Source organism: Gasterosteus aculeatus, chromosome Y (genome assembly GCF_964276395.1).
Source record: "Gasterosteus aculeatus chromosome Y, fGasAcu3.hap1.1, whole genome shotgun sequence".
NCBI lineage: Eukaryota > Metazoa > Chordata > Actinopteri > Perciformes > Gasterosteidae > Gasterosteus > Gasterosteus aculeatus.
The window spans coordinates 19,587,364-19,603,501 of NC_135709.1; the positions used below are offsets into that span (position 1 = coordinate 19,587,364).

Here is a 16,138-nt window from a genome sequence, read left to right on the forward strand (position 1 = left end):
CGAGGTTCTTAGCGGTCAAAGTGTGCGTTAGTACGGAGTTCCCAAAGTTGACTGTCAGGTCCTGGAATCCTTGCCTCTGGGCCACTTCGGCCTCCCTCTGAAGTGTTACCGAAGAGTGACAGCTCAATTGAGAGGTTTTCAAACTGAGGCCAACTGGGGGGAAGAGACTCGTTTTAAGGCTTTAAAGGGGAGGTAGAACTTTTCTATGTCACTCTTGTTAATTCCTGGTGATGTAGGTTCCCTTCGTTTAATGCCTTAAAGCTGCCGTGAAGATGTTACAGTATAGAATGTGAAAATCACGTCAGAAAAATGGCACAGTATAAAAAGTCATGAGTCATAAAATACGATAATATATGTGACAAAGAATACTAATCGATTGTTATAAAAGAAAACACTGTCATAGTATATTATTTTACAAAAACAAATAATCTGGTATGTCACAAACAAAAACAAAATGTCACTCAAAGACGTTATGAAAACTATTCGATGAAAAGTGTCACACTAAATGGCCACGTACTAAAAAAAGAGTACTAAAAGGTGCCTTAAAATCATTGTATAGTTTGCAGTATTGCATAAAAATATCGGAGTTGTATACAATAATTGGATTAGTTTTGCTCTCATATATCTTAGTAGGGTTTGCCATAATAAACATCTCCACAGAGGTTTTATTCTCCCCTTTTTCACCTACAGGGCGTGTCAATGCATTGAAAAGTTTCAACACTTTTTGCTATATTGTTTAATCGGAAAAACTAAAGCCCTGCCAAAGCATCTTTGTCTGCTACGAGATCGGGGGGGCGGAGAAAGGATGAGTCTGGATAGCGTGGACACGCTCACAGGCACACTCTCACACGCTCCGACAGGCCATGATGGATCACACGCTAGGATAGATAGGAGGCGTATTAGTGCACATGTTGGACGGAGTCGAGGCTCACGGTGTTGGAAACTGAGCTTACAAGGTATCACTGCAAAACTGCTGAGTCACAGACAAGCACACACACACACACTTTAAGACACACACTAAACTCTTTAATTAAGGCCTGAAGCAGCTTTTAATCAAGTTCAGACTCTGAGCTTATCATCTGTATCCTCACAAAAATAAAAGAGTAGTTGTTCTACGAGGGAAAATGAGAACAGGGTCAATGCAAGCTGAGCCAGATTGCCTTTCTGAGTAATTTCCTTTACCTCTTTGGATGTTTGTAATTCAAGTGACATCGTGACAAGCATGAACCTGTTAACTCAAATAGATCAATTTCACTACACACAGAACATTTAAGAACTAATGCAAGATTACAATGTATACCGCAGGATCCAGTGGTTCGAATAAAGCTTCGGTTTCCAACCTATAATTGAAGCAAAGCCATCTCACAAAGCCACTTTCCATATACTTCTGTGCTGTAAGCATTTTGAACAAACACAGATTCTTAACCTCTTTCAAAATATCTTACATTCTGGAGTACAAGTAGAACATAAACGCCCGAATAGCTCGAAAGAAATAAAGCAAAGAAAAAAAGACATAATCCAAAAGCGTTATGTGATGTATTTTTAGGTGGGCTGGGCAACTATATTAATTCATACACTACCTTTGTGCCCAGAAGTGATCCCTTTATATTTGCTTTTATAAAGATTGAATTATTGTGCTGGCTTGAAAAGATAAATGTCAGTTTTTGCGGGTTAATTTGTCAAATGTCACAAGAAAATGTCGTATACGTTGACTCTAGATTGGCAAAGCACTTACTGAGCTGATAAGACATAACGTGTGACTCAACAGGAGACTTCAGTGCTCTTACTTTTTAAACTGTCAACATGCATCTGATCTCTTTTCAAAACAAACCGAGCTCTCAAGTTGTCAATTTAGCATAAGCGACAGAAGCCCAAAATACAGAAAAACTGAGTCAAACAGCAAAAATACTTCACTGATCTCTTGTTCATAATCAGTAAATTTAGGTTGTGAAAAATATTCATACATAAAAATACAGCAGAGAAAGGTAGAAATAAAACTACAAAGCATCCTTTAAAAATGTCTTAAAAATTGAAAAACTGCCTTCCTTAGCTTGTCTCTACATGATAAAAAGCTATTTCAATATCACCTCTTTACGTTAAAGAGGGGTTCAGTAGTTTATTTCTATGTGGGCCAAGCTCACAAACAGGAGCTCCCTGTGGAAAAAGAAAAAGTAAACCCATCAACACGTAAACAGTCGCGGTGACCACGACCTCACATCGAAAAAACGAATCAAATATGGGGCGAAAAGAGCGCAGATACATGAGAATACTCATTAAAGGTGAGGCTGTGGCGATTAAAGGACACACAATAAGCCTCCCTCCTCCCTCCATCAGGCTGGATGAGTGAGGGAGCAGCTTCCATTTGCTGCCGGTCTGCGCCCCGAACGACCTCCTGCGCTTTAACCGCGTGGAACCGCGTGTTTTCATGCGCAAAAGGCGCGGCGGACACGGCGGGCGCTACAAATTACTTATTGAAATAACGGACAATCCAACGACCCAAGAAAGCTTCGTTTTAACAAACCCCCAAAACAAAACAAAACCCCCACTCATATTGGACTTTTGTGATCCGCCACCAGGCCGCCGGACCAGGCGTCTCCGCCGCGCTGCCATGCGCGCGCTGCTGTCGGCGTGGATGTGGCTGCTGCTCGGTCTGCTGCCTCCGGAGGTCCAGTCCGGGCTTCCACGCTGCAGAGTCTCACCCACAGAGAGGGGTAACACCGCCTCAGCCCACATCCACACGCTGCACGTAAAGGACGTAGTTAGCGTCCTTTACGTGCATATTTCAACGTATTTTCAGTGTGAAATGCAATAACATGTATGGGTACAGCAACAATCTAACGCATTAGTAACACCAAACACACGAAAAATATTCTGGGATGTTTACTTTTGGTCCAGGTCATCATGCTGCACGCTAGCATGCTGCAAGCTAGCATGCTAACTAGCAAACTACCTGCGCTAACGCTAACTAGCTTAACAAAAAGGGCCGTCTTTCCTGTATCGGGTGGGCAGCACAAGTAAAACACCCGGTTATAGTTCCATGTGTGCTTCATCCAAACACTCCCGTACTTACAGAGTAGTGGAGCCGGTAGTCGTGGTTCTATCAGCCCGTTCATGTCGCTCCGCTGCCGTAACTTCGCCTCGTCCGCTCGGAGCTCTGCAGGCGTCTAAGAACTCGCGCATGCGCGTTACAGATGTGAGCGGAGTCACGTGTTTACAAGTAATGTTTGAACCTGCCCGCATTATTATGCCTTAAACGCATCTTATTAACAGCACGCAGTCCGTAGTTTCATATTTATGACGTTTTAAGTGAAATATTAAATACGTTGAAATCACGATTTCAACCATATTTCAACGTTGAAATTACGTCTTGTGCTCACTGGGATAGTGCCAAGAACTAACTAAATTTGCGGAATAATTGTATGCAGGAACAAGGCCAGAGTCATGGCGACATGGTCAGCATTGAATTAGATTGGAAAAACGACCCAGATTGCAAAATTAATGGTAAATTTACAATACATAACGGTCGTTGAATAACGTTGCGAACTTGTATATAATTAAACAGGAATGTCACTTTCAAAAGATGTCATTACGGTCAGTGCCCCTTTTAATCAAGTTCGTTAGCAAACTGCAAATCTGCTTCCATCCCGACTGAGAAAACACAGTGATATTTTAGACAGGGAAAGGCGGCTTTGCACACTTCACCCCTTCCAGGATTAGCAGGCGACTCTGATACCACTGAGCTTTAGTGAGGCTGGTGGAAATAGCTCACCTCATTCTGACAGGGACTCTACTCATGGTCCTGTGGGCCGGCTTCAGTCTGCCCTCACTCATCTCCACACTTCCTATAAGCAGAAGGGTGTCTGCTACCTCGGCACTCAAGTCCCCAAAAGTGGTTCTCTTTTTGGCGAGGGAAGCTTTCTGGATCTCCACACATCTCTGAAATGGTACATTGAAAATCGATTAATCACCTCTCTCCCTCCGTGGTGGAGAGCTACAGTACATCCCGATATTCAGGTGAAATAAATCCCCAGTGACAGTCACAAACTCTGAGGGTGTTTCCACGGAGCAGCACGGAATGAAAAGTGTGAAAAGATTAGCCAAAATATGATCTATATATCTTTGCTTGGAGGAAATAACTGAAGTGGCATTCTCTGTAAGTGTCTGTTTGTGTGTGTGTGTGTGTGTGTGTGTGTGTGTGTGTGTGTGTGTTCAGTTCCTCTGAAGAGCCCCATGCTGAGCTCTGACTTAAGGAATGTTGAAGAAGCTCCTTTTGCCCCCAGACTCTTCACTTGTTCTCAGACTGGACAACAATACAACACACACACACATACACGCACACGCACACACACACACACACAGTGAGAATGAGGTCCAAATAGAGAGTGGAGGCAGAAAAGTACAGAAGTGGGTTCCCCTCAACTCATAGAGTAGTGTTATTCATCCTGTGCAACTTAGATTCATAATGAAGTGTCTTGATCGAAGTAACGGGTACAAAGTTTGCACAGACGTGAGTGACATGGTGAACCCCTGACTTCATATCTAGCACCAAAATGAGGTTCACAGTTTGCTGTGAATTAAATAATCCAACAATGACTGCATGATTTTTTTTGTGATATCTACGTTGTTCTTTACAATACTTTTGTTCACAAGCGAGTACCTGCAAAAAAATATTCAAAACTGTAAACCATCAAACTGTAAACCATCAATCCTCAGTACTTTGTGGTTATTACCAGATGTTAGCATGTAAACTAAGAACACGGTGAGTGCTGCACCGGCTAAACATCAGCATGTTAGCCGCGCCGTTGTTAGCATGTTAGCATTTAAAAGCCCCGTACAACCTTACAGAATGACGTTGATATAGAATCCCTCTGACACAGACACACGTGTGTGTTGTAGCAAGCAGTTCAGCTGCCTACATTTCCTGATACATTCTCTCCAGAGACAACCGTCTCCAAGCCCACGTCAGGCATTTGCTTTGTTTTTGTTTTTTTGTAGGAGAGAGAATAGTGATGGGAAAGTGCAGCTGAGCATGTAGATTATACATTGCAGGCTGGTTTGTATCTATGTGAAGATGGCAGTCAGGTGTCACCTCCATGTTTGTATCCACTAGTGCCCTACTGACCACCATCAGGCAGTGTTGGCAGTGACAGCTCAAGGTGTCCTGCCAGAATACTGATTAGAATACCAACTAGGATTAGTTACAGGATAAAGATCATATGGTATTATAGGCCCAAACAAACACAAACAAACATTATCTCGCTTTTGAATGGTGTGTGTGTGTGTGCATGTTGTACATACGCACAATATATTCCAATTGAAATATATTCTATTAATTTCAGTCAGCAGTGAAAATGTAATGAATGAACCGGTCAACCTAAGTTGTTATTGTTGTGAGTTTGTCTAGCCGTCCCTAAACACTTGGCACAAGCTGTAAAGCACCAAGCAATCTTTGTCCCCTGTTACTTAACATGATCTATACTAAAGATTGTGTAATTTCATTAGCCGGGTTGGCTACTCGCTGGCGGGGTTTGCGAGGCGGGACTCGGGGTGTCGTCCCTGCGGTCCACCGCTGGGATTAGTTATCCGCGTCCAGGGACTGATCGTGGACTCCGTCACCGGGTTGACTACTCGTCCACTCTCTCTCTCTCTCTCCCCTCTTTACTCCGCTCCCTCGAACTCGTCCTTTCTCGCTCTTTTCCCCAAACTCTCCCTTTTTATCCCGTCCCGCGTCTCTCTTTCCTCCTCCGGAACTCCTTTGCAGTGGGCTGTAACAGGCGACACCGTCCTAGTGGGCTGCAAGATTCAAAACTCTGTCGTGTTCCGAAACAACACCTTCCTGGATAACCCTGATGAGAAAAATCCAAGTTAGTATTTTCACGTCAGTCTGTGGATAATTATTTCAAAGTTTTCCTACTTTCGGAACACTTTTTCTGTCATGTTTTGCATTCCACAGTGGGAATAAAACAAATGGTTTGCCTCTGTGTAGTCGGATTGAAGTAATCTCTCCTCTAATAGAAGTACTTTTCTCACCCTCCTTAGCACAGAATACGGGATCTACGAACCAAACTGTGGGCTCGACAAAGTCTTGATGTCCATCAAGCAGCATCAGCAGCCATGACGGTACGATGCGCCGTTACACAAACAGGTGCCCGTTTAGCTGGTATACTGTACCTGAACTCTCGCTCTGTTGTCTTCAGAGTATCTCTACAGAGTTTTGAAGTTCAACAACTGCTCCATCCCAGAGCAGGTCAGTAGATGATGCCATTCAAAAAACGCTGGTCTTCTGGTCAATCAAAAGTTAGAACGCAAGGATTTTCTCTTACTACGCAAGCTCATTTGTGGATCTGATCACTTCCTGTCTCCCTTTAGGGGTTGTACATGATTCGCTTCCATTCGTTCTACCCCTGGCACACCAGCGGAGACTACATGCACCTGTGCAACGCCAACGACCTGCGCATGCTGCCCTGGGTCCAAGAGTTCAAGTGAGCATCTTCCGCTTTCAGGTGCAAACGATTACTGCTCCGCGCTTCGACGTGAAGCTGCATCTCATGTCTTTTTCCAACAGCAAATTTGACTTGTACACCAAGACCACGGAGATGCCCGACATTGACACGCTGAAGCTGTATTACCAGTCTCTGATCGACAAGTACTGTCCTGGAACACTGAAGTGGTGAAACGGACAACACTGGATTCAACAACGACAGCATATAGAAACAAAGTTGGATTAGTCTCCTTCTGCTGGTCCTTTGTAATAATAGTAATAGTCTGTGTGGTTGCATATCCAGGACTAAACATCTAATAACTTATTTAAATTATAGATATAACTTGTAGTAATAGTCTGTATGGTTGTATATACATATGACTAATGTACAAATAAATAAACATGACAGATATAACTTGTGATTGATCGTTAAACTACTCAAGCTAATAGAATTACAGATAACTTGAAATTGTTACATATTTCAAAGAAAATTCAGAAATGCATTCATATTTTATTGTACTTTATTGTGATAAAAAAAAGAAAAGTAAAAATATTATATCGATGGAATTACTTTTTAATCAACAAAAACAAAAAAGTAAAAGCAGATTTGTTTTAGTTCAGTACATACAGCAAGAGGTGAGGAACGAAACTAATGAAAAAGCATGAAACCCACAACACTCTGAATAGGCAAAACTTGCAAAAAGCCGTCTTCAACATAGTTCACTCTTTTTCAAAGTGATTCGAAAGGCTGCGTAGATTGAACGTTAAATGAGAGCAAACCAGGGAGGTTTTAAGATTACAGTCAACTGATTCCTGTAAAAACAAAATGCTGCAAGGTGTAGGTGGGAGAAGGTAAATAACAACAAATATATACAAAGAAAATTCTTTGGACAATTGATAATATTTCATTAAGGACAGTGGTGATAGCTTTCTTTTTTTTAATGGGTTTACCTGAATCTTTTCAAAACCTTCTCCTCCACCTCCTCCTCCTGTGCCTAGTCCTTTTTGTCATCAGCAAAAGTGTTTTTCACACCACCTTGGCCCTCCTCCCCCTCATCTTCACTGCAGTCTCCATTTTCTTCTTCCTCCTCGTCCTCCTCCTCAGTCTGCTGATCATTGGCCTTCCCAGAATGGTCACCAGAGCCGCCGGTGTCATTTTCCCCCATCGGCCTCCTGAGTGAGCGGTCTCCTTTCTGGGTGTTTGTTCCGGTTTTGTAACGCCTGAAGTAGACACAGGGTGGCGCTGCAGGCGATGAGGGTCCAGATTAGTACTCTGTAGGAATGCCTATGGCCTGAGAGCGCACCCACCTCACCGCTTTCGCAGAGCCGATTTGTCCTACAGAGAAATAAAAGACAAAAGTAAATCAATATTTTAATTTTAATTTTATTCTTGTTTGCTCATAATCAATTATAAGTCTTTAATATTTACCGTGAGTCCATACTGATTGAGCATGCTCTCCAGGAAGGCGTTGCCCAGGTGCACTGTAGGATTGAACTCCTCATTATAAACACTCCTCCACCAACGCTCCGGATAGGACCTGCTGACAGGATGGCAAATATCCTGATGTTTGACTAATAATTAATAACAAGACTCTCTAAACTAAACTCACTTGGCTATAAATCAGGTTTAAAATATGGATATAACAGCTGAAATGAGATCATGTTAGTCTCAGTTTTTGTCATTTGAATGAGGTGGTAATGTCTTAAGACAGTGTTTTTCAACCTTCTTTGCGTCAAGGCACACTTAAGACACAGAAAAAATCTCCCGGCACACCAACAACCGGAAATGATATGAAAATCGATCCCAAACATAGTTTCAGCATGAGCATAATATACTCTAAGAAATCAGGGAAACGCGTGTTCTCTTTGTTGTGTTTTATTAAACGTAACATCATCCTAATGCCAAGATGGCACAGGCTTTATGCCCAGGTACCTCTTAAGCCTAGTTTATGCTTCTGCGTTTTCAGAGCGACGCAGACGCAAGACCCCCTTGCGTGTCCCTTGCGTGTCCCTTGCGTGTCCCTTGCGTGTCCCTTGCGTCGCTTTTCACACCTCCTTGCGTCCTTGCGTGTGTCGAGACATTTTTCTGCAACGCGAGCATCCCGCAGCGCACCAGGCTGCGATTGGTCCGCTAACTACGTCCTTTACGGAGTCTCGCATTTCCGCTTTCATAGCCCGATACCACCATTATTAAACTGAAGAATCTTTACGAGAGAACGGATCAGATTTAAGAACTTCTGTCGGAAGAAATGCGTAAATATGAGCCCTTATACAAGCGGTCATTGGCGGGTTGTAGAAGCGGGTTGGATTCGCGGAGGGAGATCGCCGCAAACGCCGGTTTGCCGGTCGAGTGGAGGAAAATACGGGACAAATGTGTCCTTGATGAAAAGCAGCAGTGTGGATGCACGGGGCAATAAAGTCTATGATAAATAAACAAATAAATAAATAAATAGACGTGACTCTCTAGGTCGTCTTCAACAAAACACGTCACTCCGCCTGTTGTTCTGGAGGTGAATCGCTCTGCAACACACGCAGAACCATGAATTGAAACGAGTGCGTCGACGCAGCGACGCAGACGCAGAAGCACGCGCCAGCCTTAAATCTCACTTTTTTAAATTGTCGCCTCAGCAAATCTGCCTATTAATTACGCTGCGTAGCGCCACCCACAGGCAGAGGGGAGTATTGAGCCTTCACACCACCAACAGCGCGACGACACACACGCACACACACACACACACACACACACACACACACACACACACACACACACACACAAGTTGGCTCTTTTTTTTTCACCAATGAAGTGACAGTATGTAAATTATTTTTTTTCACGGCACACCTGACAGCCTCTCGCGGCACACTGGTTGAAAAACACTGCTCTTAAGACAGCGATTCCAAAGTGTGGGCCTGCAGGTACTGCAGGTGGGCCGCGAGAGGTCATTTACAATAAATAAATAAAGTTTTTTAATATTACATTTTTAAAAGTTTGAAATTAATATAAAAATATTTATGATGAGGCATATTAGGTATGTGAAACATTAGTTGATGAAGCACAAACAATTTAAACGGACAGATTAATAAAACAATAAGGCTCTCGCTCCAAACGGCTGCTCTTGTCCGCCTGTCGTTGTTCAACAAACGGGGCGCCCTCTTGTAGTATTAAAGTAAATATACCGCATTTTCCGCACTCCAAGGCGCACTTAAAAGGCTTTAACTTTCTCAAAAAACGTCAGTGCCTTATAATCCGGAGCGCTTTATGTATATGGATCAATTGGTTAATCGGTTGATCCATACTGGTTGTACACGGCGCTCTGCCAAACACGCCAAAGCTCGTCTACGACGGCGAGATGCTGAGTGAGATACGGAGCTTGTTTCAGTGCGCGTCGGAGAAACAAAGCTGTCGTTCTCGCCGAGCACTTCATGAGATTAAAGAGCGAGAGACGGCGCCCTTTTCTCCACAGTAGCTGAACCATCTTAACGGGGAAATAAGTTATTCTAAAAGCAGCCGAAGATTTAAGGCGTGGATGGCGAGGGGGCGGCGGGAGCGGACGCACCTCGCAGCATCGATCGGACCCTGAAAGCACCGTCTCCACCTTACTGTCAAAAAGAACCACAGCGAGCGCGTAGAAAACTCGAGCAACTCGCGAGCAACGAAGTTCACATTTCGCAAGCGAGCAAATACCCCGCAGAGACGAACTTTTGCTCGCGGATGTTTGATTTTGGTTAAATTCTTAAGGTCATTTAATCATCCCTAGTTTATGTTTTGATCACAGTTGTGATTAAACGTTTGGGTGGGCTGCCAAAGATTTTCAGATTTCAAATTGGGCCGCGGCGTTCTTGAGTTTGGGAACCGCTGAATTAAGAGCTTAAGTGCACACAGCCAACAAGTCTGTCTGCATGGAAACAAACAAACAGACAGACAGACAGACAGACAGAGAGCACTGACCCGTCAGCCTTTGGTTCGGTGAACCAGTATCTGTAGCGGTGGGCTCGGAGGTAGGCGGGTGGCTGCTGGTGGAACGGATACTGAGACACGTCTGTCTGGATCAACTCGATCACTGTAGAACATAAAGCAAAGCGCCCAGCGATCTGGTTGTACTTAAAAAACAACTAAAAAACAACAACAACACCTCGTTTTCAATGGAGATTTAACGCGATAATTTGGGGGCAGAAAACATTTTCTCTGCTTAGTGAGTGAGTTAAAAGTTTAAGTACCCGAAGCCCTGGTCCAAGATTGAGCCTTGTCTCACGCTAATGTTAGGGATTTAAGCCAGAAGTGCACCCCTAGTCATAGAATTGTAGTACGTGTAATGATGTTTAGTGTTAGAATTATAGTTTGTGTGTTATTAGATATTAGTTATTACATTAACATGTTAGATTAAGTGAATGCAATTTCAATCAAACACAATTCATAGTCATTTAAATCATATAAACACTGTACACATTAACAGTCTGTCACAATGTGATGTTAAAACCTGGGGACGGATGCCAATTGCCGTTCTTTATGGATTTCATCCAATTTTATCCCCAAAAAGGGTTTTTTGGGAGTTTTTTCTCCTGTCAGGTAATAAAATGAACAACTTATTGCGAGGCAGCCGACTGAGGCAAATGTCTTGAGAATTGAACCACATGAACTGTCTTAGATCTTATGATGAAGTGTGATGAACGGTGATCATTAATAATGGGTTGTTGTAATGAAAGTGTACTAGTTATAAGATGAAGACTTAAACGATGTATGCTTTGTTAAATTCACTCATTGAGGCATAAAGCCACGGTATCTACATTGAGTGCATTGGAATGTGAGGGACAGCTAGGACAGAGAGGTTTCAGGTTACAGCTGCAGATTCACACCTCGACGTGGAAGGGACAATGGAGGAGGAGACCCTTTGGAGAAGAGGCCAATGACATTCAAATGCACCAAGGAAGACACACCTCAAGAGGTTTCAAAGGACCATGGCGGGGAAAAGACTGTTAGAATTTCTCCTGCAGCCGCGTTGATAAGTCACTTTAGACTTGCTCAGAGGATTCTCTATTTCGCGAAATATTCCACTGTTCGCTTAGTATTTCACTTTGTAATTGTAATCCCTACTACGTTGTTTAGTCATTAAATACTTTTTGATTTTTGAATTTAAACGAATTGACTCATTCGTGTCCTCGTTTCCGGCCGGGACGAGAACCAGGAGTGAGGCCTCCCTCGAGAGCTTCCAAAACCTTAACACTAACGTCCCATCACAGATACTAAGCCATGATAACCTTTGTTTTCATCAAAGTGAAGTTGGCGCCACAGTGCAAGTGGGTGCTTGTTTCTGTATTCTTCGCCATTCGTTTTCGTTTCGTTTTTTCTATTTAGAAAGGACTTCAGTGACGTTCACTCTTTTTTTAATGGGTAACTACTTAAGAGCTCTGCTATAAGTAAAGCTATGCAGCAGCTACACTACACTCTCAGAGCCATTATTGTTTTGTGACTTGTAGGACCCCTCAGCTCCGCCTTAAGCTGCCTTCGGCTCCTCACAGGACGTTGATACGTTCCACGCTCTTGCTGACTGGAAACAAACACATTACTTGAGGTATATTTTTAAATTGAGTCAGATTTTCACGTCACAAGCGATTCCATGACTCATGCGATCCTCTGAGCGTGTTGTTTTCCGCCCCATTAGATTCTGTGTTGACTCGTCATTTAGGGCAAAAAGTGGCAGAAAACGGTTAGAACAATAAGGTTTAGCACTTAGAGGCGGCGTACCATCGGTCTTTCCCTGCAGGAGTCTGTACATGAGGCTGGTGAACCACGGAGCCTGGGTCTGATCCCCGAGCGCAGCAAACCACATTTGCCAGTCCAACCTGGGCTGGTGAGGTGTCACCACGGCAGGAGACGCACTTAGGTTGCCTGGCTTATACATGAACTCGATCTTCTAAAAGCAGTGAAAAGAAACACATACAGTAGCAAATTGTGCAGCGTGTTTATAAATACAAACATTTAGATCGTCTATGATCATTTTTTTTTTTTCCCTCACTGTCCACGAGACTTGGTCGTTGCTTCCCTCGATGACGACCTCCGGCCGTCCCCCGACCCCGGTCATCCTTCTGAACAGGCCATACGAATTGACCAGCTGGTAGCGATCCACCAGCTCATAAGCCCGACGCACTCCGGGCCACAACCTGACATTAGAGTCATACTCGATGTAGGTGAAGGGCACCTGGGAACAAAAGGACAGTCGGCACACCGAGTGACAGCTGGAGGATATGAACTTGAAATCAATACTGGACACCCACCAGGCTGATGGTGAACATGGCAGCGGTGGCAGTGGCGAACACTGCCCACTGCAAAGTTCCCCAAAACCTCTTCAGGAAACCGGAGACACACGTGCACCTAGAAAAACGTTACGTAGGCCAAGTTTGAACGATAGGAGAGAATGCAACGTGATCCAGCCGCCACACAGGGGGGAGTCCTACCTGAACATGGCGGTGACCATCTCCCAGGTAAGAGAGAGGACCGCGATCCAGATGCAGGGGATGGTGACAGTCTTGAGAAACTGGTTAAACTGGTGGTATGTGAATGCTGAAAGGCCACAGATGTAGACAATGCACTTCAAAATGCCATTTTTTCTATGGAAATAGATGTACACACAACACACACACACAATTACCTGTCCTGGACGAGATGCCGTTATTTGTTGTATTCGGCTTAAGGTCAAAGCATACGATTGTTCCGAGGATCATGAGAGACCAGACTGCGACCTCCAGCAGGTAACACAACCAGCACCTCAGCTTGGAGTCTGAGCAGATCAGAGAGAGAGCGGGATGATGCTCCACTGAGGGAACTTTGGCAGGATGGACATACAACTACAGCCCAAATTGAAGCGTATGTGCGTTCTTCTGTAGGTAGAATTCAGATTTATCCTTTATTGATGTGAAGGTGGGTGTTTAATATCCTCACATCCGCTGATGACAAATACATTTCAACATGCATGGGAATCTATAACATAGATGTCTATAGAATGGACTAAAGACACATTTTGGGTCTCCCTAAATTATAATTCACCTTATAATCAAATGTCCAAATCCAATGTACCCAGATAACGTTTATCTCACCCGTGTTGCTGATCTTGTCTGCCTTGCGTAGCCAGAAGTTGACGTGCTGGTCGTCCAGAAGCGAGAGACACAGGGCCAATGTCAGCAGGTTGAAGAAATTGTAGTTGCCAGTCAAAATGATGAGAACTTGAAGCAACACCTACACAATAAATAACACAATATCAATACATTTCATCAGCTGCAAACAACCAGGCAGCTATTTGAGAAGGGTGACATGTGATCTTTTTTTTTACTAAAACACAACCCTTTACGTAAAGGCCACCCTTTCTATTACACTTGCTAATTTCAGAGCCTAAAATCCTTCCCACCTGCAGGTAAAACGCCCCGAGCCGGAGTCTGCGCAGCGGGCTGAAGAAAAGCAGAGGTGCAGCGATCTCAATCACAAAGGTCCCCACCACACTCAGCTTCTGCCACCACACGGGCAACTGGTGGGCATACCAGGCCAGCTGGGTGGGGATACACTGGGTCTCATAGTGGTACGTCAGAGCTGTTAAATACAACAGTGAGAAAGGAATGTTGGAAAATAGAGGTCTTGCATTTACAAAAGTAAATGCAAGACCACAAACAGCACTGATGTCCGTTGTGGCTGAAATGTCACACAAAGGTCTTAATTTCAGGGATTTTCAACTTCAACACAAACAGACCCCCATAAAAATGTCATACATACCCGTGAGGCCCCACCACGTGGGACAACGAGAGGTCAGCTTCACCACGCCAGAGGCAAACATGAGCCTGAAGAGCAACCAGCGGAGCAGCCAGAACGTCACACGATCATGCTCTCTGACCCCTCGTGACCCTCTGATCAACGTCAGAGGGGCAACCAGGATACAAAGGAAGCCAACCTCCAGAAGCAAGTTGTCCCTGGACAGAAAGAGCAGCAGGAAAAAAAATGTATTAGTAGAAAGTTCCAAGTGAGGCACAGAGAAAGAGGGAAATGGAACCAGGGTAGTGATGATAGTTTGTTGGGGTCTATGGTGTTGTTGCAAAGACAACAATGATTTAACTGTAACACCTGACTGGGGATGAGAAACAGGCAAACAACCTTTTACATTAACTCACCATTGGAAGTAGAGAAAAACCTGGCCCACCTGAAATGCAAAACCACAGAGAGAAAGGTCACCAGACAGGAACTACAGCACCCCCCCCCCCCAAAAAAGTACCAAACCCCACCTGGGACATGGACAGGTACAAGGCCCAGAGGCAGAAGAACACCACGCTGTCCCGGAGGGCCTCCAGCAGCACGGCGGCGAGGCTGAGCGCTGCGCCGACGAGGCACAGCAGCTCCATGGCGGTGTGCGTGTCCACGCCGAGCTGAGGTCCCAGCCACAGCAGGGTGGGAGAGGACAGCAGCAGTTCCCCCACAGACTTACCGCTGTATCGCAGCTGCCATCGGGCGGGAAGCAGCTCGTCATTACCGTAGAGGCCTGGAGATGGGTACGATGTTAATGAACACGCAACGGTATTTCATTTGCATCATTTATGACACACATGAAGGCGGTTGGTGATTCCTTTAAGGTTGGGACCAACATTGTACATGTCATGCATTTGAATCCAGGGGGAGTCTGTCATGGAGTAACTGGTTTTAAGTTGTAGAATGTGGAAAATATGGCTTAAAATTAGTGTCTTTTGGAAAAAGTATGTGCCGAAATGCACGTGTGGCAAATACAAATCTTTAAAAGCCCCTGGACGAGGGGCTTCTGCTCGGTTAGTGACAATAAAGCGACTTTTAACAGTTGGAGAGAGAGCGCGGGGGGTTGTGGGTACTGTAGTACAATACATTACAAGCGGTCAGCTAATGAAGTTAGCCCCAGAAAAAAACGTCATCTTCACCACAGGAAAAGACACACACACACACACGCACACACACAGAGCGGCCAAGTTTCCAGCTAGCAAGCTAACACACGGCAGCGGTAAACGAAGTGGGCTCGCACGCAGTTAGCCCGAGTGGTTCCCGGCTCCTTTCACCTGGAATCTGCGCGTAGAGAGACACGAAAGCAGCCAGGTAGACAACCGCCATGCTCCAGAGGAACATGCGGCGCGGCTGGATGATTTCCCCCATGTCTGGGCCGAGATGCTGGGGGTCGGGACAGCCGCTGTCTGCTGCGGCCGGAGGAAAACGAGGAAGGGAGGGGGGGGTGATTAAAAGTGTATCCCGGAGACACGTAACGTGAGCGGGGAAGAAGTTCACCCCGACGCCTCCGAACGGCGCTGCAATTATTTCAACGATGGAGGCGGCATTAACTGGCAGCGGCTGAAACAAGTTCAGACTCGACTGGCTGGTTTGTTCGTTTGCGGTCTTCGAGCCTGAACCCTCCGGGATCCAACTGACTTCCGCCGCTAAATGGCTCGGTTTAAATTCCGTTGAAGGCTCAACATGGGACCCGCACTTTGCCGCCACACGTTACGTCACCATGACAACGTTCCAAGATGATTTACAACCGAGCGCATTTATTTCATGTTATTTTTTTTACTCTTATTCGAACGTCTGTCAGCCTCCTTTCTCATAAAATTATAACATTTTAAATAATGTTTTGTCACAAACGCCTTGATGACTAAAATAATATTTCA

General features: G+C 44.7%; 2 protein-coding genes and 1 long non-coding RNA gene across 3 annotated transcripts; 1 reads left to right on the top strand and 2 right to left on the bottom strand.

Moving 5' to 3' along the window:
• Positions 1-1,004: 1,004 nt before the first annotated feature.
• LOC144391143 (uncharacterized) lies at positions 1,005-3,199 on the bottom strand. The gene is made up of 2 exons (XR_013455028.1): positions 3,071-3,199; positions 1,005-2,740 (listed from the first exon to the last, which is right to left on the bottom strand). It is a non-coding gene; the product is annotated as an uncharacterized LOC144391143 (long non-coding RNA).
• A 1,872-nt stretch (positions 3,200-5,071) lies between these two features.
• On the top strand, positions 5,072-7,032 carry LOC144390942 (inositol oxygenase-like). Its single transcript, XM_078097433.1, has 5 exons — positions 5,072-5,077; positions 5,762-5,864; positions 6,198-6,247; positions 6,370-6,482; positions 6,566-7,032. The coding sequence occupies exons 1-5, from the start codon at positions 5,072-5,074 to the stop codon at positions 6,672-6,674; spliced, it is 381 nt and encodes a 126-aa protein (XP_077953559.1). The 3' UTR covers positions 6,675-7,032.
• LOC120812359 (lipase maturation factor 2-like) lies at positions 6,985-16,016 on the bottom strand. The gene is given in 17 exon segments (XM_078097740.1): positions 6,985-7,647; positions 7,649-7,752; positions 7,755-7,805; positions 7,808-7,817; positions 7,911-8,019; positions 10,428-10,539; positions 12,222-12,390; positions 12,493-12,675; positions 12,752-12,848; positions 12,932-13,037; positions 13,126-13,254; positions 13,571-13,709; positions 13,879-14,057; positions 14,238-14,431; positions 14,630-14,658; positions 14,741-14,994; positions 15,536-16,016. Coding segments are annotated over 17 exon segments (2,130 nt in total). The 5' UTR covers positions 15,630-16,016; the 3' UTR covers positions 6,985-7,476.
• Positions 16,017-16,138: the final 122 nt, after the last annotated feature.

Bases quoted from the DNA above. Each gene is read 5' to 3' on its own strand.
- LOC144390942 (XM_078097433.1), top strand. The intron at 5,865-6,197 runs GTTAGTATTTTC...TGTTGTCTTCAG, and splicing joins CCCTGATGAGAAAAATCCAA to AGTATCTCTACAGAGTTTTG. The intron at 6,248-6,369 runs GTCAGTAGATGA...GTCTCCCTTTAG, and splicing joins ACTGCTCCATCCCAGAGCAG to GGGTTGTACATGATTCGCTT.